The sequence below is a fragment of the Pelodiscus sinensis genome, chromosome 1 (assembly GCF_052426305.1).
Source record: "Pelodiscus sinensis isolate ZL-2025 chromosome 1, ASM5242630v1, whole genome shotgun sequence".
In the NCBI taxonomy this organism is placed as follows: domain Eukaryota; kingdom Metazoa; phylum Chordata; order Testudines; family Trionychidae; genus Pelodiscus; species Pelodiscus sinensis.
Genome location: NC_143052.1, coordinates 228,447,832 through 228,471,725, shown reverse-complemented (window position 1 = coordinate 228,471,725; position 23,894 = coordinate 228,447,832). Strand labels below are relative to the sequence as shown.

Below are 23,894 nucleotides of genomic sequence, written 5' to 3'. Positions count from 1 at the left end.
AGCCTTCACAGCCTCCTGCAGCAAGGAGTTCCACAGGTTGACTCTTTGTTTTGTGAAAAAGAACTTTCTGTTATTAGTTTAAAGCCTGCTACCCATTCCTTTCCTTTGGTGTCCTCTAGTCCTTCTTTATGGGAACTAATGAAGAACTTTTCTGTATGCACCCTCTCCACCCAACTCCTGCTTTTAGAGACCTCTATCCTGTCCCCCCTCCGTCTCCTCTTGTCTAAGCTGAAAAGTCCCAGTCTCTTTAGCCTCTTTTCATATGGGACCTGTTCCCAACCCCTGATCATTGTAGTTGCCCTCCCCTCTCCCAGCCTTTCTCTTCCCCTCTCCCACCTCCTTTTCCCAGTCTCCCCCAGTTTTGTTCAATAAAGACAGATTCCATTTTTGAACACAATTGTCCTTTATTGTGTACATCAAGAAAAGGGGCTAGGCAAGGGTAAGTGGAAGGAGGTGAGGGAGGAATGGGGTACGAGCCCCCGATGGGGAGGACTGGGCTGGCTCTGTGGGCTTCTGGGTGTGGAAGCTCTCCTGCAGCCCCCCAATTGCCCCTTCTCCCCAGATGGCAGCCTGTGGGAAGTGCAGCCGGTCTGATGGCCGAGTGCTGTGATGTGCCCAGTGTGGGCACTCTGGGCACTCCAAGCCAGGACTGCTTTGCAAGCGGGGCACCCCTGAGAACTGTCTGTCCGGGGTGGGGGTCGGATCCCTTTAAGCACAGCCCTTGGCTAGCCTGAGACAGCATCTCCACGCTCTAAGTCCTCCTCTGATGCCCTGCCGGCACTGCTTCCGGCCATCCTTAAGCCCGGTTCAGGGTCCACTTAATGTGGACTTGCAAGTTCGAATTAGCAAAATGCTAATTTGAACTAGTTTTTAGTTCTAGACGCGTTAGTTCGAATTAGCGCTGTAGTGTAGACATACCCTGAGATAATCTAGGACTGGGTTTAATTCATCTCACTGTAGGGGTATTTGCCCATGCAGTTACACTGCCTATTGTCATGTAGAATAGTGATAGAGATGTAGCCGTGTTAGTCTGGTGTAGCTGAATCAAAAAACAGGACTATGTAGCACTTTAAAGACTAACAAGATGGTTTATTAGGTGATGAGCTTTCGTGGGCCAGACCCACTTCCTCAGATCAAATAGTAGAAGAAAATTGTCACAACCATATATACCAAAGGATACAATTAAAAAAAATGAACACATATGAAAAGGACAAATCAAATTTCAGAACAGAAGGGGGATGGAGGGGGAAGGTAAATGTCTGTGAGCTAATGATATTAGAGGTGATAGCCTCTGCACCTAATAACATGGAAAAATCATACTGCATCCTCTCTGTTATCAATTCATAAAACTTTCAGTGATGCCATCATCCTCACCCATTGACAACTTGACATTCAGTCACACAAAGCTACAGCTGACCTGGGACAGCAGCATCACTGATATTGACTACAACTGTTATATGGAAACAAGCCAGGATTATATAGAGAAAGAGGTAAGTTTTCTATTTACTTGTTAACAGAAATAATTAACTGTACTTTTCCTTTTATACGCCTGATCTATTGACAAATATATATATTTATCACGTAGAATCATAGAATTATACGGCTGGGAGGATCTTCTAGAGGTTCAAGTCCTCTGCCCTCATGGCAGAACTAAGCACCACCTAAAGCATTACTGATGGATGTTTAACCTGCTCTTAAAATGTCCAGGGATGGAGGTTCTACAACCTTTCTAGGCAATTTATTCCAGTGCTTAGTCACTCTGACAGTTTAGGAAGTTTTTCCTAATGTCCAACCTAAACCTTCCTTGCTACTGTTTAGGCCCATTGCTTCTTCTCCTATCCTCAGATGTTAAGGAGACCATTTTTTCTCCTTGTAACAACCCTTTAAGTATCTGAATTTATCATATCCCTTCTCAGTCTTCTCTTTTCCAGACCAAAAAACGCCCCCAGTTCTTTAATTCTTTTCATTCTTTCACATACTTGCCGTAGTCACATTCACTTTCACTCTATGGGTATGTCTACACTACCACCCTAGTTTGAACTAGGATGGTAATGTAGGCAACCGGAGTTGCAAATGAATCCCGGGAATTGAATTTCCCAGGCTTCATTTGCATATTGCCGGGCGCCACCATTTTTAAATGTCCGCTAGTGCGGACTCCGTGCCCCGCGGCTACACGCGGCACGGACTAGGTAGTCCACGAGGAGTAACGGTAGTTCGGAATAGGAAGCCTAATCCGAACTACCTAGTTCATGCCGCGTGTAGCCGCGGAGCATGGAGTCCGCACTAGCGGACATATAAAAATGGCGGCGCCCGGCAATATGCAAATGAAGCCCGGGAAATTTAAATCCCGGGCTTCATTTGCAACTCCGGTTGCCTACATTACCAGCCTAGTTCAAACTAGGGTGGTAGTGTAGACATACCCTATGGGAATAATCATTTTCCCCTATCTTGATGACTGCCTTCTCAAGGTATTGTCACAGATGAAATCAGCACGTGTGACAGCAACTATCACTCAGTGCTTTCAAAATCTAGGGCTCCACATAAACTGGGAAAAGTCTTCCATTCACCCTTTCCAAAACATAGAGTTCATTTGAGCACAACTAGATTCTACGCCTGCTTGGGCCTATCTACCTGACGAAATATTCCCCACAATTCAGACTCTGGCCACAATGACTTACCTTGCCGCTCACACCACCGCCAGAGATTGCTTACTGCTTCTTGGCCACGTAGTTGCCACAACATTTGTAGTACTGCATACGTGACTTCACATGCATTGCCTACAGATTTGGTTTTCCAGAGCTTACAAACCTCGGAAACACCCCATGTCACACTCACTCCTTTGGTAGACAGAATCAGACAACCTTTGCATGGGCATCCCCTTCCGCTAGCCTTCCCCCTCATGCACGATTACAACTGATGCCTCTCTCACTGGATGGGGTGCTCATTTCTGAAATCAGACTGCCCAAGGCCTCTGGTCAATCCCAGAGATGTCCTTATACATAAATCTCCTAGAATTGTGCACCGTACACAATGCTTGCAGGCATTTCCTGCCTTCTATTGCCAACAAACATGTCCATGTCCTCACAGACAACATTGCCTGTGTTTTCTATATCAACAGACAAGGAGGAGCCAGATCTCCTTCCCTTTGCATGGAAGGCATAAAATTGTGGAACTTCTTTATCAGACACAATATCCACCTCTCATATCAGGCATCTCCAACTTGACAGCCAAAGCTCTCAGCAGGCATTTTCCCCAACATCACGATAGCACACTCCTTTTTTCACAGGTGGGACCGACCATCAATAGATTTGTTTGCAACATCACACAACACCAAACGCTGCTCAAAAGTGGGCATGGGGTCATGATCTCTGGGGGATGCCTTCCTCATCCAATGGGATCAGGATCTTGCCTATGCTTTCCCTCCCTACCGCTTCTGACCAGAGTTGTTTAGAAGATCAGGACGGACGGCTCCACAATCATCCTGCCAACAGGCGGAGACAATACCCCACCTGGCCCAGACAAATATGGTATCCCTTTGTTCTCAAAATGTCAATGAGCACACTCATCAATCTTCCCCTCCAACACAATTTGATGACTCTGGGGCAAACAGGGCAAACCTACCCAGATCCACACAAGCTACATCTAACAGCATGGCTCCTCAGTGGCTGTCCCAGGGAGAACTAGCCTTTCCGGAACAGATCCAAGCAAACCTCATCCACAGCCATAAGGACTCCATCCACACCTTCTACACTAACAAATGGAAGTGACTCTCAGATGGTATACATTGTAAGGGCAGGACCCATCCTCAGCACCCCTGTCCTTTATCCTCGATTATTTACTCACCTTAAAATAATCACCACTCTCCTTTAGCTCGAAGTACACCTAGCAGCCACAACAGCCTTCCATTACAAAAGTGATGGCCGTTCCGTGTTTACTTACCCTATCACCAAAAGATTTCTTAAAGAATTGCATCCTTCACATCCCAACATTATACAACCTGGGATCTCGGGCTAGTGCTGCGACTGTTGACCAGGCCGCCCTTTGAGCCCCTCGCCTCATGCTCCCTTTCACACTTTTCCATAAAGGTTATGTTACTTTATGGTAACCCCCCCTCCGCAAGCTCCACTAATGTGGCCCCAAATGTATTGGTGGGACCAGGGGATATAGTACTGGGGAAGGGTGCTAGTGGGTGCTTTGGCAGGGGACAGAATGCCAGTGGGGACAGATTTCTGCAGCTGGGGACAGGAGAGGGGACAGGGGAAAGGGGATAGGGTGCCAGGAGGGCAGGGGACAGGGTGCCAGTGGGGACAGGTTTCTGAGGCTGAGGAGCGGGGAGAGGGGAAAGGGAACAGGGGGATGGGGAGTGGGGAGAGGGAATAGGGTGCTGGGAGGGCAGGGGACAGAGTGCCAGCAGGGACAGGTTTCTGAGGCTGGGGAGTGAGGAGAGGGAACAGGGGAGTGGGGAGAGGGTGCTAGGAGGGCAGGGGACAGGGTACCAGTGAGGACAGGTTTCTGCGGCTGGGCTCAGGGGAAAGGGGATAGGTTGCTGGGAGGGGAGAGGGGATGGGGTGCCAGTGGGGACAAATTTCTGAGGCTGGGGAGTGGGGAGAGGGAACAGGGGAGTGGAGAGTGGGGAGAGGGGGGCAGTGGGGGCAGAGAGTCCCCTGCATCCGCCTCCTCCCAGGATTCTCTCCCTACCCCCCTGAGGGAAGCCAGCGCGTGCCACCTCCAAGGCCAGGGCATGCCTCCCGCTGCACAGCCAAACCCCGCGGGCGCCTGCCCTAGGGCCAACTCCCCTTCCCGCGGTGCAGCCTAACCCCTGCGCGCACCTGACCCAGGGCCAAACCCCGGGGCCGACCCCTGCTCCCGTAGTGCAAGGAAACCCCTGCACTCGACTCACCTTTCCTGTGGCTCAGGGAAGCCGTCGCACTCCTCCTCCGAGGCCAACGCCCCCTCCTGCAGCATGCCTGGCATGCCACAGAGCTGTGGGAGGCGAGCAGCCAGCGCACTTCCAGAACCCCTGGAAGTGGCGTGAAGCTGCAAGCAGAACTTCCTTCCACCCCGCGGGAAGCTGGCACTACGCTGGAGGTAGGTAGTGGGGCTTCTCGGGAGTGGGGAGAAAATGGGGGGTGGGAGGGCCCGAATGCCTCACAATCGACTGGTCAAGGCCTCGCGATCGACCAGTCGATCGATATTGACCGGTTAGTGACCACGGGATTACAGAATGTATAAAGACTGTGTACACACTCAAGGGCCTACAGTCACTGTTACGCTTGACAGCTCATTCTACCAGGGCTGTATCTTCTTCCACAATGTAGCTACGCAACATGCCACTAACGGACATTTGCAAAGCAGCCACTTGGGAATCACAACTTATTTTTGGCAAGCACTACGCAGTTTCCTATGTGGGTGACACAGCAGTGGGCTTAGCAGTGCTAAACACTCCAAAGCGCCAACCACCAAGGGCCAAAATAGCTTGTTAGTCACCAAGCATGGAGCGTCCACAGGGACCTCTCAAAGAAAAAATGAAGGTTACTCACTTCGTGCAGTAACTGCAGTTCTTCCAGATGGTGTCCCCATGGATGCTCCACAAACACACTCTTCCCCCCCTGCTTCAGACCTGGAGCCTCTGGGGTAGAGAAGAAACCAGAGGGTGTGGGCTGTGCATGAGCAGTACCCAATAGCATGGCATGCGCTGGTTGGTACAGCACATGTGTAGCTCACCAGGGATTGCTGCAAAATCTCCCATCCAGGTGCCGGGATGGTACCAAGACCAAGTGTGGAGCATCCACGGAGACACCATCTCGAAGAACTCTAGTTATGGCACAAGGTGAGTAACCTACATTTCAGGGGCTAAAGCACTAATCTCATCTCAGTTCTTCCACAAATTCCCTGTGTGACCTTGGGCAAGTAACTAAGTCTTTCCATGCCTCAGTTCCCCATCTACAAAATGGAAACTCTCACTAGCTTGTGAGGAAATGAGGTGTGATGGTAATGAGGGCCAAATAAAATAGCTAGTTTCAGTAAGATTGATTCTGCCCAGCAGGAGGTCAGATCTCATAAAAGGGAGTAGGCCACAGGGAATATAGCTTTTACTGTGAATGCAGCATAAAGATAAGAAACTTACATTTACAATAATAATAAAAAAGAAGAAACAAACCCTTACCTTTAAAACTCTGAGAGTCAGGCCCGCTTCCCTTTCACATTCACATGAGAGCCGTCTTCCCCATCTACCAAAATGCACTTTCAACATTTCAGCTTCCTCGTTCTCTGGTTTCCATTTTTCAAGACTATGGATCTCCTAGAGGATCATAGGACTGTTTTCTTGGGGTTAGAGGGTTTTTCATTTGAAAATGAAAGCCCTCAGTGCCATATATGTTTCCAGTTTCTGCTGATGTAATTGGGAGGGGTGTCAAACTGCAGTAGTGCAGTGGTGAATCAAAGCCAACATTGTTAATCTTTCTGGCAGTAAAGATAAGCTCCAGAATATAAATTGTTTCAATAATTATATGCATTATTTTTTAAAGCATATTGTTTCACAAATCAATAGACAGCAAACATTTTATAATAGAGATGAGAATCATGTGCCTACCATCTTTAATGACTCCCTGTGTAATTCTTGAGAAAACACCAAAGTTTTGAAACACTTCTGAGAATGCATATGATAGTTTCGCAAATTGACGGGTCGATCTGTACATCTGTTAAATATTCAGTGTCAGAACGTTTTCCCAGGAACCATTCTAGGAGGGACTCCTCAGGATACAGCTCTACCGTTACCTTTCCAGAAGAGGAGAGAGTTTGTTTCTACCATCACTGGATCTCTGCAAGAACGTCTATACTGTTTCTTGAAGGAATTCCATAAAGTCTGGTTGGCGGGCAGTAGAGGAAGGTCACTGTTTGCATTCAATGGCACCTCTCTTTGTAGATCCCCTAGACTTCCCTGAAGAAATATGAAAGGCAATTAATGCAGCTGGAACTGAGCAAAAAAAGATGCTACCACTGGAAAGACTTATAACTATGCTTAACTTTACACATTGTGAGACGTCCTACGTGTTTCAACTGATTTATCCTTAGACTTCTCCCATAAAAAGAACCACTTAAATTGGGAAAGAAAAACAAAGGCTTAATACAAATGCATGTTATTTTTCAGGTGTCAGAGAAAACTTGTATATTTAGCAAACCTATACATAAGGGGGCAATATTGGGAGTTAAAGGAACATACAATGGCACTGAATATTCAGAAGAAATCAGATTCATTCCCCCAGGTAATGCACTAGTGTTTGTGAAAGCTTTGGTCTATCCACAAAATTTTGGAGAAAAAACCCTGTCAGAATACATTTGCTTCTAGAAGTCATTATTTATTTAATTTTCTGTATTACAAATGCTTTTGCAAATCCACTACAATGATGCCATTTGTAACCAATGGTTGCCCTAGTTGTGTAAGTGACATTGTGGCAGAACAAGTTTCCACTTTTGCAGAGTAAGTTGCAGGATGGAAATATCTGTGTGTGATATGGTTGTTCTTCTTTTAGTCTCTTAGAAAAAGGGGGGATTAAAATGGTGAATAGCAAATAAAACAGTGAGCACATTATGGCTATGGCTATACTGCAGCACTATTTCATGATACCAGGAGGTATCCCAAAATAGCTACTGTACCTTAACAGCAATCCCATTATATTGAAATATAACAGCCTTGCTATTCCGACATCCCTTATTCCATGAGGAATAAGGGATGTTTCAGAGTAGTGGGTTATTTTGAAATGTATTGACTCGAAATAAGCTATGCAATTTGCATAGCTCAGATTGCGTAGCTTATTTCAAGCTACGGCTGCAGTGTATATGCACCCTAGGTCTCCCCACGGAAGCAATTTATGGCTAACAAGAGCATTGTTGTAGCTGACTAATACAAACTGAGCTCCCTAGTCTTATTGGTAGTCATTATGACAACTAGGAATAATCATTGGCTATGTGTACACTGGCATGATTTTGCGCAAGAACTCTTTTGCGGAAGAGTTCTTGTGCAAAAACTCTTCCAGAAGAGAGCGTCTACACTGGCATATGCCTTTGCGCAAGAGATGTGCTTTTGCACAAGACCATCCGTGCCAGTGTACATGTTCTCTTGCGCAAGAAAGCTCTGATGGCCATTTTAACCATAGGGCTTTCTTGCGCAAGAAATTCACGTTGCCTGTCTATACTGGCCTCTTGCGCAAGAATAGTTGTACAAGAGGGCTTATTCCTGAGTGGAAGCATCATAGTTCTTGAGCAAGAAGCACTGATTTCATACATTAGAACTTCAGTGTTTTTGCACAAGAACTCGTGGCCAGTGTAGACAGGCAGCAAGTTTTTGCGCAAAAGAGGCCGCTTTTGCGCAAGATGGTGCCAATGTAGATACAGCCACTAAGTTTAAATGTGATGCAAAAGTTTTCAAACTTCAATACCTAAAATTAGGCACCTAAATCTTTAGTTATCTAAAATCAATAGAAGTTCCACATGCTCAGAATCTCTCTGCTTCTGACATACTATGTGAAGAGTTGTACCTGCTTATACTCGTAACTCACTTTTTTCTTCATCTTGTAAAAATACACATGCAACTTTTCTTGGTTTTCAGGCAAGACTGGAACACGTGTTGAAAATTTCTCCTGTGTGATTTACAATATTTCCTTCATGAATTGCACTTGGGATGCTGGCAGGAAAGCTCCAGATGATACCCAATATTTTCTTTCATTGCAGTACTCAAGGTAAATAATTTTCATTGGCTCAAGGAAGCTTTCCATTCAGATTTTACAGATGCCATTTTTTATGTTTAACTGAAACATTTTGGTATATGCAGGGAAGAACGTGTAGTAAATTGTCCACATTACATAAAAGATGCATTTGGAAGACATATCGCATGCACTTTCCAAAATGTGACAATAATTTATGATCCAGTTTACTTCCTGGTGAAGGGGGACAGCAATGAATCGGAGATTCAATTTTATGATGAGTCCATCAAACTCTATGAAATTGGTAAGGAAATAATGTCTTTTGGTTTAATTCTAATTTTTACTACAAGTGGAATGAACCATTTTTCACTGGAAGAAGGGCCTGCGTTTGTTTCAGAGCTATGCTCCAGAACACAAGCTTTTTTTCTTCCATTTTTTCAAACTCTTTCTAACTGTTACAGTTGCAAAGGTTGAATTCCAAATGGAAGCAGATTCTTTATCAAATGTAATACTGATGATTTTCTTCTAGAAAAGTTAACTCCTCCAGTCAATATCACTGTAAACTGTTCTGAAGACCAGCCACGGTGTATTGTGCAATGGAAACGTCCCCAGCTAAGTTGGTCAGAAGGAGATATAGATCCTTGCTTTCAGTATCAAATTGACATTCGAAATAAGAAAACTAACGTAAGTGTAATTTTTTCAATGATGCTCACCACAAATACATATTTTCTGTTTATCAACCTAGAACTGATACACATCAGAACCCACTTTTATACTACCATCTCCTCTCCTTCCTCATCTGACATCCATCCTTTTTAGATCCAGCCATTCCTGCATGTAGCATAGTTCATTGCCTCATTGCTAATCTTGCCCCCATGACTCTTTCACCACCTGCAAATGCCTGAGTCCAGTCTCTTAACTACTTTTGTTTATCACCAGCATTGCACATGCTCTTACATCATTGCTAACCCTTACGGAGGGATTACTTTTCTGAACTGCAACTCAACAGCATGCATTCACAGAGCTATTAGCATAAACTAGACATTATAATTTGCAATCCACTGGAACAGGTGACTCCCCAGCATACTATGCCGTTCATTGTGCTTGTATGTGAAGACAACTTCTTGCAGATTTTATCCCTAAGGGTATGTCTATACTACAGTGTTATTTCAAAATATCTAATTTCGAAATAGTTAATTCAAAATAGCTTATTTCAAAATAACGCATCTACACACAAAATGCATTTCAAAATAGCATTTTTCTATTTCAAAATAGCGTGTCCACACTGAGTGGATGTTGAATCACATTTAAGGCTGGTTGGAAACAGTTCCAGAAGGGCATAAGGTCAGAAGTTACCTTGTGGCCAGGGTGGCCAGCAGAGCACCCTGGGAAGGGCTGAAGGCCCCCTCTTTCGAAATAAGCATCTGAACAGAGCTTATTTCAAAATAGAAATTTCAAAATTGGCACTATTCCTCATGGAAGGAGGTTTAAAAATTTCTAAATAAGCCCTCCACTATTTCAAATTAATTTGTAGATGCTTTGTAGATGCTAGTAAAGTTATTTTGAAATAACTTTGCTGTGTAGATGTACCGTAAGAGTGCACGTCTCTAGATTACAGATTCACTAATTTAACTCATCCCCACCTCTAAATATGTCATTGTGCAGTGCAAAGACAACCCATACACTATTACAGACAAGGCTGATAGTACAGTACCAGCTATTATTCAGGCTGCCCAGCATTCCCAGTCTAAGACCCTCTTTTTGGTTACTTCTAACGAGTTTTTCTATAATTAAACAAAAATCTAACAACCTTTTCTTTGGAAATTTGAGGCTTCTATTACTTGGCCCAGGTTCTTGAATGTGGCAAGGGGTGTTCTTTTTGTCAGGGATTTGCCTTTTATCATCCAAGGGAAACTCTGCACAAATATAACCAGATGAGAAATCTTTGAAAAAAAATTAGTTTGTATCAGTAGAGCCTCACAGAGCATATTTGACCCTCTCACAGCTCCTAATTTTGAGTAGACTATGCATGTGTGTTGTTCCCACAGAGGTGGTGAGCATGATCCAGGCCAGGTCTATGAGGTTATGGCTGCTCTCAGTAGCTGCAGGCAGGGTGGGACTGAATACTGGAACAAAGAGCTGGACTTTCCTATGCTCTTAATACACCCTGATAGTTCCCTGCCAGCAAGGAAGAGAAAGCCATCTGATTCAGATGCAGAACCTAACCTAAGGCAACATAGGGAAGGCCTGGGGGGATGTAGATTGGAACAAGGAGCCAGGGAAGGAAGGGCTGGGACTTGCAAGGAGAGTTGGTTTCAGAGTCAGGGAGGGAAACAGGTGGGGAAAAGAAAGAGAATGGGAGGGAGAATGAGACTGGATGAAAAGAGATTGGAACTGTCAGGATATGGCTACAGTGCAGGGTTTTTCCAAGATACTAGAGGAACACTTCTGCTCTTCTGAATTTTTTTTGGAAGAGCAGTCGTGCTTTTTTGAGGAAAAACAGATGTTTCAGAAGAGGGTTTTTTTTCTGGCCATTGGTGCAGTGTAGATGGGCCAAATGTTGGAAAAGCCTCTTCTGAAAAAAGAAGTAGAAAAAGCTTTTTCCGGAAGAGTAATGCAGCATAGACACAGCCTCAGGGAAAGGTGATGGTGACTAGGAACCAATGCAGCAGAGAGAAAGAGGTTGTAGGGGAGATGACAGATCTGACAATGAGCTGGAAAGCAGGGTGAGAACTGGGTCTTGTGCGGCAAAAGAAAATGGGGGAAGGAACCATGTGAGATAAGGACACTGAGATTAGATCAGAAGCAGAGAAATGAAGACTGGAACTGGGAACCATTAGGGATGGGGAACATGACTGTGGTGTGTGGGGGAGTGACTAAGGCTGCAGGGAGAGACTGACAGATCAGGAAATTAGGACAAGGAACAGGGAACAGTTGGGCAAGGAGAAGGCTGGGTCTGGGAGCAGGGAAGGAACCTAGGAGAGAGTGTTGAGGAGACTCAGGGTACGTCTAGACTACAGGCTTTTGTCGACAGAAGTTTTGTCGACAGATACTGTCAAAAAAGCTTCTGTCAACAAAGAGCGTCTAGACTACATTCAGTTCTGTCGACAAAGCAAGTTGCTTTGTCGACAAAACCCTGGAGTCTAGACACAACCCTACATGCAATAACACCTTCAGTCGACAGAACTCTGTCGACAAAAGGCGTTATGCCTCATAAAATGAGGTTTAACAGCGTCGACAAAACTGCTGAGTTCTGTCGACGTTATGTTGACAGAACTCAGCGGTAGTGTAGACGCAGGTATAGTTTTGTCGACAAAAGTCCACTTTTGTCTACAAAACTCTGTAGTCTAGACACACCCTCAGAGTGGAAGTTTGGATGGGTGAGATTAGGGCCTATTGAGCAAGGGATTATGATCAGAAGTCTGAAGCATGGAGACTGGGACTGACTAAGTGAGGAGAATTGGACGGGGACAAGCAGCCAGTTGTCGGCTCTACAGGACTAACAGTGGTTGGAGGGGAAAGGGCAGAATGGGGCGAGCTTGTGGGGAATGGTCAGAAAAGTCTTTGTCCATTCTGAGACTCCCCTCCAGAGCTTGCAGTGAAACCCATGATCCTAGAGTCTCAACGTTGTTCTGCTTTCAGCAACTATCTGTGAAACTCACTGGTAAAGTGTCCATGCCCTTTCCAGTGCTGGTCTTGTAGTGCTCAGTAATTAAAGACTATATTATAATGCATACTAGAAAGGGGACAAACTAAGTTTGCACAGACACTTTAATTCTTATGTTCGCTAACTTTTGAGTGCTTGGCTCTGTGAATGTAATGCTCCTTAGCACAGGTCTTTTGTGTGTGATTTCATATTATGTTGTAGGTACAGGGAAACAATTACACTCAGGAGTGTCTATATGTTTCCATTATAAAGGCCGTGGTATAGACAAGCTTTGACATTTTCTGTTCTTCCCTTTGCTCATTTAAAATTCTTGTACAGTAGCTGTTTGTACGGACTATATTTTTATTCCTCTTGAAATAAATGTATTGTAAGAGTTTGTTCCAACAGACAGGGATTTGTGATAATTAAGCAATCAGCCTTTTAATGCCTTCTCTGTTGAACTGGTGTGATGCTGTGGACTGGGTTGCAGTAGCAAGCTGGGACTAGGAGCCAGTTGAAATCAAGGCTGAGACGTAATGTTCCTAAGCCCAAACTCGGCTATGGGAAGAGAAACTAAAGCTCTCGTTGATTTAGTGGGAATATCTGAGGATTGAAGTTGCCTCAGGAGTTCTCCTCTGTTGCCAACAGCCATTGGTTAAAGTAATCTTCTTCCAATTCACTGCCCCTTCCTCTGGTAGGTTTCCCTCAATTAATCTCCTCCCTCTCCAGGCTGAACAAACCTCTCTAGTGAGTCACATTACTTTGGAACAGGCCCAGAGGAGTTAGTTAGCCTCCTCTATACCACTGCGGGAGGTCAACAGGACAAACCCTCCCCTGGTCTTCCCTTACTCTTCACAACCCCATAGAATACTGAGGTCATGGGGACTGCCATCCTTTTTTGATTTAGCAGGTCCTTACTAAACTTGCTAAATCAGACTTTAGAGCATTGATCTTCATGTAATTATAGAAAAGGCCATGTTGTGCTTCTAACGCCTCCTTTAAATGTGGTAAATGATCTTTCCAGATGGGGATAGTTAATGATATTGATGATGTGTGGTGCAGAACACCAATGGTGATATTTAGGTTCTTTATAAGCTATTGGAAGGTCGCAACAGTTAGGTGGTTGTCAAAAGGGGCCTGGTGCTTTATTCAAAGAGCCCAAAAGGAGTGGGAAAAGCCATTTTCCCTTGTGTGAAAGTGAGTAAGAGAATCTGCCAGTAACTTTTTGTCAGGTCAATAGTGCTCAGATGCTTCACTGGTTTCAGCCATTCTAATAACTTGGCATTGGGTAGGCATTGAATTTTGTGATGGCACTGACCTTCCTGACGTTTATGTAGAATCAAACCAAACTCTTTTGTTTGGGAACGAGAACTATGGGGCTGCTCCATTTACTTCTGGATTCTATAATCATCCTCATCTTCAGCATTGCTTGTACTTCATCTTGGAGCATTTCCCACATCCTTTGTGACCAGGGTCTAGTATTCTCTTGGACTATCTAGCCCAGGGTAATCACTAAGGGTATGTCTACACTACAAAGTTAATTCAAACTAACAACTGTTAGTTCGAATTAACTTTAATAGGGGCTACACATACAAAGCGCTAGTTTGAATTTAAATTGAACTAGCGGAGCGCTTAATTCGTACTAGGTAAACCTCATTCTACAAGGAGTAACGCCTAGTTCGAATTAAATAGTTTGAATTAAGGGCTGTGTAGCCACTTAATTCTAACTAGTTGGAGGCTAGCTCTTCCCAGGTTGCCCTGGTAGCCACTCTGGGCCAAACCAGGGAAACTCTTCTGCCCCCCTCCCGGCCCCGGAACCCTCCTTTTCCCAGTCTCCCCGAGTTTTGTTCAATAAAGAGAGTTTCTATTTTTGAACACACGTGTGCTTTATTTTGTACATGAGGAAGGGGGGCTAGGGAGGGGTAAGTGGAAGTAGGTGAGGGAGGAATGGGGTACGAGCCCCCGATGGGGAGGACTGGGCTGGCTTTGCGGGCTCCTTGGGGTGGAAGCTCTCGTGAAGCCCCTCGATTGACTCCCCCTTCGGATGGCAGCCTGCGGCAAGTGCAGCTGGGCTGATGGCCGAGTGCTGTGATGTGCCAAGTGTGGGCATTCAGGGCACTCCAAGCCAGAACTGCTTTGCTGTCCCTCATCGAGTTAGACAAGCGAGCGGGGAACCCCTGAGAACTGTCTGTCCGGGGTGGGGGTCGGGTCCCTTTAAGCACAGCCCTCGGCTAGCCTGAGGCAGCAGCTCCACGCTCTAAGTCCTAACCTAATGCCCTGCCAAAATGCTAATTCGAACTAGTTTTTAGGTCTAGATGCACTAGTTCGAATTAGCTTAGTTCGAATTAACTAATTTGAATTAAGTTAGTTTTAATTAGTGCTGTAGTGTAGACATACCCTGAGGGAATAGCTTTTCTCTTCCTAGGAGTCTTGTGCAGGAGATGTCATGTGCCCACTGCAAGATGGCCTGGCAGTACTTGCATGGCACTTGCAGCTGGTCCTACACCACCTCCAGGATGACTCTCCCTGATCAGATTCAGATCCTCATTCTTGAGTGCAGTGTGGGGTATTACTGCCTCCCTCAGACTCTATCACTTCTCTATTTATGGAGGCCAGTTGTTGCTCATAAGCAGAGTGAAATGTTGTCCAGAGCTTTTTCAGAAAAACCCACATCACACAATAAGAATCCAGGATCTCATCCACTGTTTTCCTCACTAGGATTTGGCATCCTGATCCTCTGCTCAGCAAGTAAGGGTCAGTTTAGAGTGACTTCCTCAATCAGGGCATGCTAAGCACCTTTCTGCTGCCTTTACTCAGAGAATATGGATAACATTTCATCACCCCTACACTCAAACACTAGAATGATTTGTAACTCAAAACAAGAGAGAATGGATTATTTTGGCAAAGGCGTTCTATCCGCTGTGCACCTAGGCAGAGCAGGCATGTCTACGCAAACATAGTTTGCTCCTGAAATCTTTTTCCCCATTCATCAATACATGTCATTGGGAATTCACTCAGACCTCGCTCACAGAAGAGAGAACGAAAGGCAAACAAGATCAGCCACTTATGCACCCAAGGAACCAGCCTTAGCTTCCGCCTCTGCCTCTGCTTCCTTTGTGATGTCACAAACAGGGCAAGGGGGAGGGAGACTTTTAATCAGCACCAGCATCGTGCAGTTGCTTAGCCAAAGCAGGGAAACCAAAAATGCAAGAAGCACAATCGTTGAATAAGAAACCCATCCCAGGGGAGTTACTAGAGCAGACGCTCCAGGTTTGCCAGTCACTGATTACAACCAAAGATATCTGTATGTGATAGGAGGAAATGTATTGTGGAATATAGGCTTTGTAAATTCTATTTGCACCTTCTTCTGAAACAAGTGAGTAAATAAATAATCCAAAAGGAAAAGAAAGGAAGAAAGACATTATTACAGGGTAACAAAACAAAAATAAAATAATAAAGATTTTTCTTTCTTTTGCAGGCCACTTCTGAGGAAAACAAAAATGAGCTTCATATGGTAACAATTCTTTTTCCATACTAACATACATTCTTGTATTGGTTTTGCAAAGATTTTCAAAAAGTTCTTTCAGGGGCAGTGTAATGGGTCCTTCCATAGATTTTGCTCAAATTCTTCCATAAAAATTTGTAGGGACAGTTCAGGTTACCTGGCGATCTCAGTCATGCAGCTTGAACTTCCCCTGACAAATTTTAAGCCGATCTGAAATGAAAAGGATTGGGCAATAGAGTTCTGTTATAATTTGCTAGCAGGCAGTGGCACAACAGGTATTCTGTTATTAAGAGCATGATTGTGATTCATTTTTAAATCACACAATTAATTAATTAATTTTTGATCGCTTGATAGCCATAGTAGCAAACATACAGCAAATGTCATAACTTCATAAACAGTAATGTTATACAAGTTTGGAGAGAACAATGAGTTTCTGCCAGTCATGCCCTTTCACAAGATATCTTTCCTCCCATGCTTCCTATACATCTCACAACAATTTATGCATGATGAATAAGGGGGTTTCGGAATTCCATTTCGAGGTACAGGTTGTGTCAACCATATTCTGCTTCCATAAACAGGCACAAATATATGCTTTGGGCACATCTACACTGCGTGGCAAAAGTGAAATTAAGCTACACAACTTCAGCTACATCAATTGCGTTGCTGTAGTCGAAATAGCTTAATTCAGCTTTTGGCGCTGTCTATACAGCAGAGAGTCGAAGGAAGAACACTCTTCTTTTCACTTCTCTTACTCCTCATGAACAGCAATTCAAGTAAGAAGTCCTCCATCTCGACATTATGTCGAAATAATGGCTTGCTGTGTAGACATGCACTGTGTTATTTTGAAATAATGTCACTTATTCTGCAATAATGCTGCTTTGCAGATGTACCCTTTGTTCACTTGGATCAACAAATGAAAACCTTGCATGTTAGCAACTCTACATGTACAATGAAAAAGACTAGTTAGTCTAATTATACTTTCTTGAACAGTGTCTAGCACAGTGGGGCAGCGTTCTTCCCTGTTTCTTAGGCACTATGAAAATAAATCTAATGAATAATAGTAATAATAATAATAATACTAGTAATAATATCATAATTGTTTTAGGCACGAGGAACAAGTTTCATATTTCAGAATTACAATGTGAAAAAAAAATACTCCTTGAAAATCAGAGCCAAGGGAGATGCTTGTCTCATAAGCGAAAAATGGGGGGAATGGAGTGAGCCCATTGACTTTGGTAAGGATGTTGAGTATTTCCTTAATTTACTTTTCTCCTTTTGGCTCCTGATGGAGTCCTCATAAACTCCTGAGCTCCATGGCCCAGATTGATCTATGCTTCTGTTGTTGGATTTATAAATTCTATCTGCTCCTCAGTCCTTTACTGAGCAAAGCATTAGACTGAAAGGAAGTTCAGAGTTCACAAGGGTTTTCATGCTGCCATTGATTGCTATGAGTCATCAGAGATTCTGTCTACACTACAAAGAAAAGTCGGAAAAAGATATGCAAATGGTGTGGAATATTGCATAATTAATGAGTACCCGCTTTTTGCACAAGAGCTGTTCTTCTGGAAAAAAATGAGCGGACACTCATTAATTATGCAAATGAGGCTCTGCAATATTCCATGCTTAGCCTCATTTGCAAATTTTTTGCCCAAAATAGGTCCAGTATAGACATAGCCTAAGAGAGTTTGCTATTGTGCAGCGTTTTGTGCTGTTAAAATGTTATTTCAGCCTAGCCAATGTCCAGTGAGTAGGATCAAAGCATAAAAATCACTCTTTTTCTAGCATGGCTGACTTGCTTCTTCATTAGTCTAAGTATGCTTGAGTAAGGACTGCAGAACTTCCATTCAAGTTAGCTGGAATTTTCTCTGAGTAAAAACTTTTAAGAATTAAAGTGTTCCGTCTTTTATCTTCTTTATATCTCTGGGTTAATAGGCATTCTAGTAGGGTGTACCCACTGTTGTTTTCCTTGAACAAGTGGGGTTCTAAAGAAAAATTAAAGGGAAGAAAAAATTATTGAATAACTTTAACCATTAAATGAATAAATGGAGGCCCTGAACAGTAAATCTCTAATCACTCGCATGCATGAAACTAATGGAGATTTTTCTTTTTCCTTCAATACAAGGAATAGATGGGTCCACCACTAACAAAATATAAAACCGAAGCAATAACTACTGTTGAAGAAATCGCATTACTTACCAAAAACAAAATGAAACACTTGGATTCCCCAAGTTGAACACCTGCAAACCTAAGGCAATGGTGTACATTTTGTACACTCACTCTCTTTCTCTTGCCTATAAATATTAAGACTCTGTTTTCAGTTTCCTATACATGTTGGCAAATTTGGACAGATGTTTTTCCATGCTAAATGTCTGCATGGTGAATATTCTTGAAATGTGTCAGAAAAAAAATCAGAAATGTATTAAAACAATTCTATGGAAAATAAAGTATTTTGCCCGTATTTTAAAAAAACAATCCTCTTATACCCTTTTCTTTGAAAACCTCTAGGACTTCCCTGCTTTGGAACTGTTGGAAATTTTCTAGAGGTGAAAGGAACATGTGGTTTGTCCATCTTTATGAATATCAACCCAAACAAGGGCTTTATTTCGAACGCCTGTTTCACTGCCACATGTAGATGTGAGCAGTTACTTCGGGCTTGTAAATTTCAAAAAATGGCACCCGGTCGGGAAGATGCAAATCAAATGTGGGATATTTAAATCTGAAGCTTGATTTGCAATTCTGAATGCCTACATTTGCAGCCCTAGTTCGAATTAGGCTGCATGTATAGACATATCCAGAGGGAATAACAGAAAGCAGCAGGAACTGCAGGGGGGAGGAGGAGTCTCGTATGTATCTCTCTAGCACCCCCAGGAGCCTGGTCTGATTAACACCAGCTTCTCAGGGAGCTTCCTGTTTCCTGCTGCTTCCCTGAACCCACTTGAGGAGAACAGTCAGTCAACTGAAGTAGTAGGAGCCAGTTAGGCCCTTAAGATGCTGATATCTTCCCTCACTCAGGCCCTGCTACCAGCCTGCTTATTTGTCCCCTTCAACTGAGTGTTGAGAGCCACTATAGCTACAGAGAACAGCTCTCATGAGTGAAAGACGAAAACACTTCTCTGGGGCAGCATTCAGAAAAAGAAAGAAAGCAAAAGAAGCTTTTCTATCTAAGCCGGAAGGAGCTCTCCTGAGATACATAGACACAAATGTTCACGGGGAGCCTTCCAGCCCCAGTGAGGATGTGAGTGGTGAGGAGATGCCTGATCTTCCAGTTAGTCAGAGTGCAGGTGACCTGGCAGCTACTGCAGCATCCATATCTCCATCTCAAATGGATGTAACCATGCACATTCCTGAAGAAAAGTGTAGATCAGAGAAGAGCGTGGTGGAGGCACAAGAAACAGCTGCTGCTGAGTTTAGTTCCTTAAGTCTAGATGATCCAGGACTGTGGACCCACTTGAGCAATAGCCTGAGAGATTTCCTTGTACTGCATAGGCCACAGCAAGTAAAAAACTTAATGTACCCCAAAAACAATGAAAATAGAAGTGTAAGCAGGGGCTAAACTACTGCTTGCTATTAGCCAGCTAAAAGAAGAGAGCTGCCCTTGGGGTGGGTGTGCTCACTCAAATTGTTTAGCTCAGCAAGATAATTAACTGTTAACTGTTGATATGTAAATACAGCTCATGCCAGGATGGGGAAGGAATCTGAGGTGTGGTATGTAAATCCAATTCAGCCAGGGCTCATGGAGGATCAGTTGATAGAATGGAATGTGATGTATTGTAACTAATTTGAGCTGTTGTGGGGGTCACAAATCATGCTACCCCTAAATGTGGGAACAGTAAAATATGACACCAGTGCTTGCAGGAGAGACACCATCATTGTAAGAGGTCTCAGATGAACAAGCCTCCCCATCCCAGAATTGTGTGAACTGATCTGAGGGGAAAGGGTGTGAGCCAGGCAGGCAGGCAGGCAGGCAGGCAGGCAGATAGATAGATAGATAGATAGATGTGAGCTTTAAGACTGGTTCAACCTGCCTCTTTCCCCCTTTTATTAAGGCTAGACCTAAAGCAGACTCTAGGAGGAGTCTTTTTGCTAGTCCAGTGGGAGCTGGAATCTTTTGCCAGCCTAGGTGGTGGCTAAAGAGTTGAAATCACTAAGAGCTGAAGTCACTGGTTTGGCCTGTAGTCAGACCCATTGCAGCTGGTGGGAGTGACTCGTGGGTAGACAGTAGGATCGGTGGCAGGCGGAATGGGTGGACTACAGGAACAGCAAAAAGGTTGCATGGCCTCAGGTTCAATGAGTGGAGTCATCAGGATGATGTGTCAGGGTCTGCACTGACTGGACAGAGCTGTAAGTGGGGCATTTGAAGTGGGGTATGAGGAAAGTTGGGTAAGTGAATGGAACCCTTACCTTGTTAGACTAGTGACCCTGAGAGGCAAAAGACATTGCTTAATCCATTTGAACTGGGAGAGTTACTCGTGCGGGGGGGGGGGGCATGTTATGAGCTCTGTTGTGGTATTTTCCCAAATTAATGCCATGTGACTTCTCTCTCTCTCTCTCTTTCATTAAAAGTTTATTTTCCACACTCAGACTCTATGCTTGCGAGTGGGGAAGCATTGCCTCCCACAGGCGCCTGGGGTACGTGAATTTCCCAAGCTACTAGGTGGGGGCTCGAGCCAGTTCTGTGTGAGATGGATGAAAGGGGACCCCTAGATATTGAACCCAGCCCTGGCTGCTGCCAGCACTACCCAGCAGAAGGGTTACATTTTGAGGGCTCGTCCAGGATCACTGGGTCAATATCCCTCGGAAGCACATGTTGAGTGAGTTGCTCAGTGGGAAATAATTTTGTTTTCTATTTGACGAAATTACTGTTTGTATCATGGTTTGGTTTGTTGGGCCCTGGCTCAGAAGCCTCTAGTTCAGGGGCAACAGCCTCAGATGACGACTGGGCAAAAGCCCTGGGACAGACATTGGAAAATGTGTGCTATCCCATGCCATGGCAAGCTCTTATTATAAGTTACGATTATTTCCTGGGGAAGAGGAGTTTGAACCCTAGCTAGAATACACCACAGAAATGCTAGAGCAGTGGCCTGTGCCAGACAGAGAAAAGCAAAGATGTTTAGTAGAGAATCTCAGGGGCCCAGCTTTAGCTGTGATTCACATCTTGAAGCGTACTAACCCTGAGGTCTGCCTAGAAGCCCTCACTCACACCTTTGAGAGTATAGAGGGCCCTGAAGACAGTACTGTAACTTTCTCAACGCTAAGCAGAACCAGGGAGAGAAGGTCTTGGCCTATATACAGAGAGGCTGCTACAGAGAGCTGTCATTAAGGGAGCAGTGACTGCTGAGCAGATGAACCAGACCAGATTTGCTCAAATTGTAAGAGGAACTCAGTATTACTGCCTGATTCTACTTCACCTCTGGCTAAGAGAACGACAGGAAGACCCTCTGCCCCTTACTCCCAGCTGATAAAGGAGGTCAGAGAAGAGGAAGAAAGGCAGGCTGCCAGTGAGTTTTGGGAGGCCCAGATGCCTGAACCAGCCAGCACCGCACCCCGACAAACAGATGGTGTGCTGATGGTGAACATCAGAGAAGATCTTGCCCAACAAGTTCAGGTCCTGACAAAACAGATGGCTGAATTGCAGAGAGTCATTGACCAAGCAAGGATTTGCAGGGATGAGGCACCTCAGGCTGTGGTGATGTAGAAGTCAGCACCTGGAGCTGCCATCCCACCCAGGCGAAGGAGGAGAGGACCGTTCTTCTGCTACTAGTGTGGTCAAGATGGGCACAGGGCTGCCAGTTGCCAAAATGAGGAAAATCCCAGCTTAGTTTATGGAATGCTGAGAATCAGTTGCGAGAAGGTCTGGGGCAGGGGCCACCCAGGCCCACAGGATTTGAGAGATCCCCCGGAAAAGACGTCTCAGCTGGGATCCTTTCAGGACTGATAGGGCCTCTAACAGATGCTCAGGCGCCTGCCCATCCAGCCATTGACTGGCCTTGGCATGTGTGGCCTCAGAATGAATGAATATCCCTACAAAGGGTATGTCATTGTGCACCTAGAATTCCCTGAGGAGGTGGCAGGGGTAAGAGAAGAAGTGGACACAGTAGCCCTGACCCTAAAGGGGTCTCTGATGTGTCTGTGCTGATAGAGACCAACTCCAGTCTCTTCAAGGTGCTCGCAGATTACTGCAGACGACAGGCTGGGGACCAATATCTGGACACCCTGATGATCCACGCCCTTTGGGCTGAATCCTATAGGAAAATTGAGGATGCTAAAAAGGAGATGTCTGAGCTACCGAGGGGGACACTGAGGTATGCGAGCATGAACCATTTAGTAGTGCCTGCAAGGATGGAGCAGAAAGTACTCGTCATGAGTACCTGGCTGAAAGGCAATAAAGGTGTGTTTGCCACGGTAGAACAACCAACTGAAGGAGAGCTCCCTGAAGGGATCCTGGTCCCCAGTGGAGTTATAACCTTACCAGCAGCAGCCCAGGACTTGGTCACTGTACTGATTGCTAATGAAACAAGTTGTGATATTGTTGTAAATCGAGGGCAAAAGATAGAAGACCTCTTCGAGCCTGAATCAGTTGTGAATCCCCAGAGTGAAACTCAAGTTCCAACTATAGATCCAGTGAGGTTTGACTTTGGAGATTCACCCTTGTCCAAGGTGTGGAAGGATCACCTGAGGAAGAAGCTCTGTGAAAGACCCAAGGTATTCTCACTGCATGAGTGGTATGTCGGGTGTGCCAAAGGGGTTGAACATCAGGCTACATGATCCCCGACCTTTCAGGGAGAGATCTAGAAAAATTGTACTCTCAGAGATGGATGATGTGTGACATCAACTTCAGGAGCTGGCTGTGAATGGCATCATTATCAAGTCCCGCAGCCCCTTTGCCTCACCCACTGTGGTAGTCCGCAAAAAGAATGGGAAAATTCGGATGTGTATTGACTACCGTATCCTGAACAGCTGTACAGTGGTTGACCAGTACACAATGCCCTGAGTAGAAGATGCATTAGATTGTTTATTGGGAAGCCAGTGGTTCTCAGTATTGGATCTTTGAAGCGGATGCTACCAGATCCCCCTGGGAGCAGAGGACAAGGAGAAGACAGCCTTCATCTGCCCATTGGGGTTTTATCAGTTTGAACACATGCCTCAAGGGATCTCTGGGGCCCCTGCCACATTCCAGCGCCTCATGGAGAAAGTTGTAGGAGATATGAACTTACTGCAAGTCTTGGTCTATTTGGATGATCTGATTGTATTCGGAAGGACCTTGGAGGAGCATGAAGACAGCCTTCTTAAAGTACTTGACAGGTTTGAGGCCTATGGACTGAAACTTTCCATTGATAAGTGTCAATTCTGCAGCACATCAGTAAAGTATGTTGGTCATATTGTGTACCAAGAAGGTACAGATCCGGATTAAATAGAAGCACTCACTACCTGGCCATACCCCAGAAATTACAGAGAGCTTAAGACTGTCCTTGGATTTAGTGGTTACTATCGCAGGTTTGTGAAGAATTATGTCACCATTGTAAAGCCTCTGAATGATCTTATTAGGGGAAACCCGGCCAGCAAGAAGAAGTCTAAGACCAAGAATAAGGGGAGGTCCCCAAGACATCCCGCTCCAAGACAATATGGCCCCTTAGAGCCCTTTGGGCCACGATGAGATGAGGGATGTAAAGGGATTTCCAAGAGCTGTCATACATTAGCTGTCTAACTCATGCTCTAGTCTTAGTTTTTGCTGACCCAAGCAAGCCATTTCTCCTACATATAGATGCCAGTCTGGAGGGTTTGGGAGCAGTCTTATACCAAGATGTGGATGGCAACTGTAAACCTGTGGTCTTTGCCAGCTGAGGGATGTCTGATAGTGAAACTCATTACCCCATCCACAAGTTGGAGTTCCTGACCTTGAAATGGTCCATCACTGAGAAATGTTGGGATTATTTGTATGGAGCTAAGTTTCAAGTATGGACAGACAACAATCCACTGACTTATGTACTGACAAGTGCTAAGCTGGATGCTATTGGACAATGATGGGTGGCCGCCCTGGCCA

At 44.7% G+C, this 23,894-nt stretch overlaps 1 protein-coding gene across 4 annotated transcripts in view; it reads left to right on the top strand.

Moving 5' to 3' along the window:
- LOC102458090 (granulocyte-macrophage colony-stimulating factor receptor subunit alpha-like) overlaps nucleotides 1-23,894 on the top strand; it is a 76,716-nt gene that overhangs the window by 6,069 nt on the left and 46,753 nt on the right. For all 4 annotated transcript variants that reach the window (XM_089775356.1, XM_089775355.1, XM_089775358.1 and 1 more), the window contains 6 exons: nucleotides 1,357-1,490; nucleotides 7,151-7,265; nucleotides 8,609-8,738; nucleotides 8,831-9,006; nucleotides 9,232-9,386; nucleotides 15,827-15,862. In XM_089775356.1, the coding sequence (XP_089631482.1) occupies nucleotides 1,357-1,490; nucleotides 7,151-7,265; nucleotides 8,609-8,738; nucleotides 8,831-9,006; nucleotides 9,232-9,386; nucleotides 15,827-15,862 (746 nt within the window). The remainder of the gene's footprint in view (nucleotides 1-1,356; nucleotides 1,491-7,150; nucleotides 7,266-8,608; nucleotides 8,739-8,830; nucleotides 9,007-9,231; nucleotides 9,387-15,826; nucleotides 15,863-23,894) is intronic.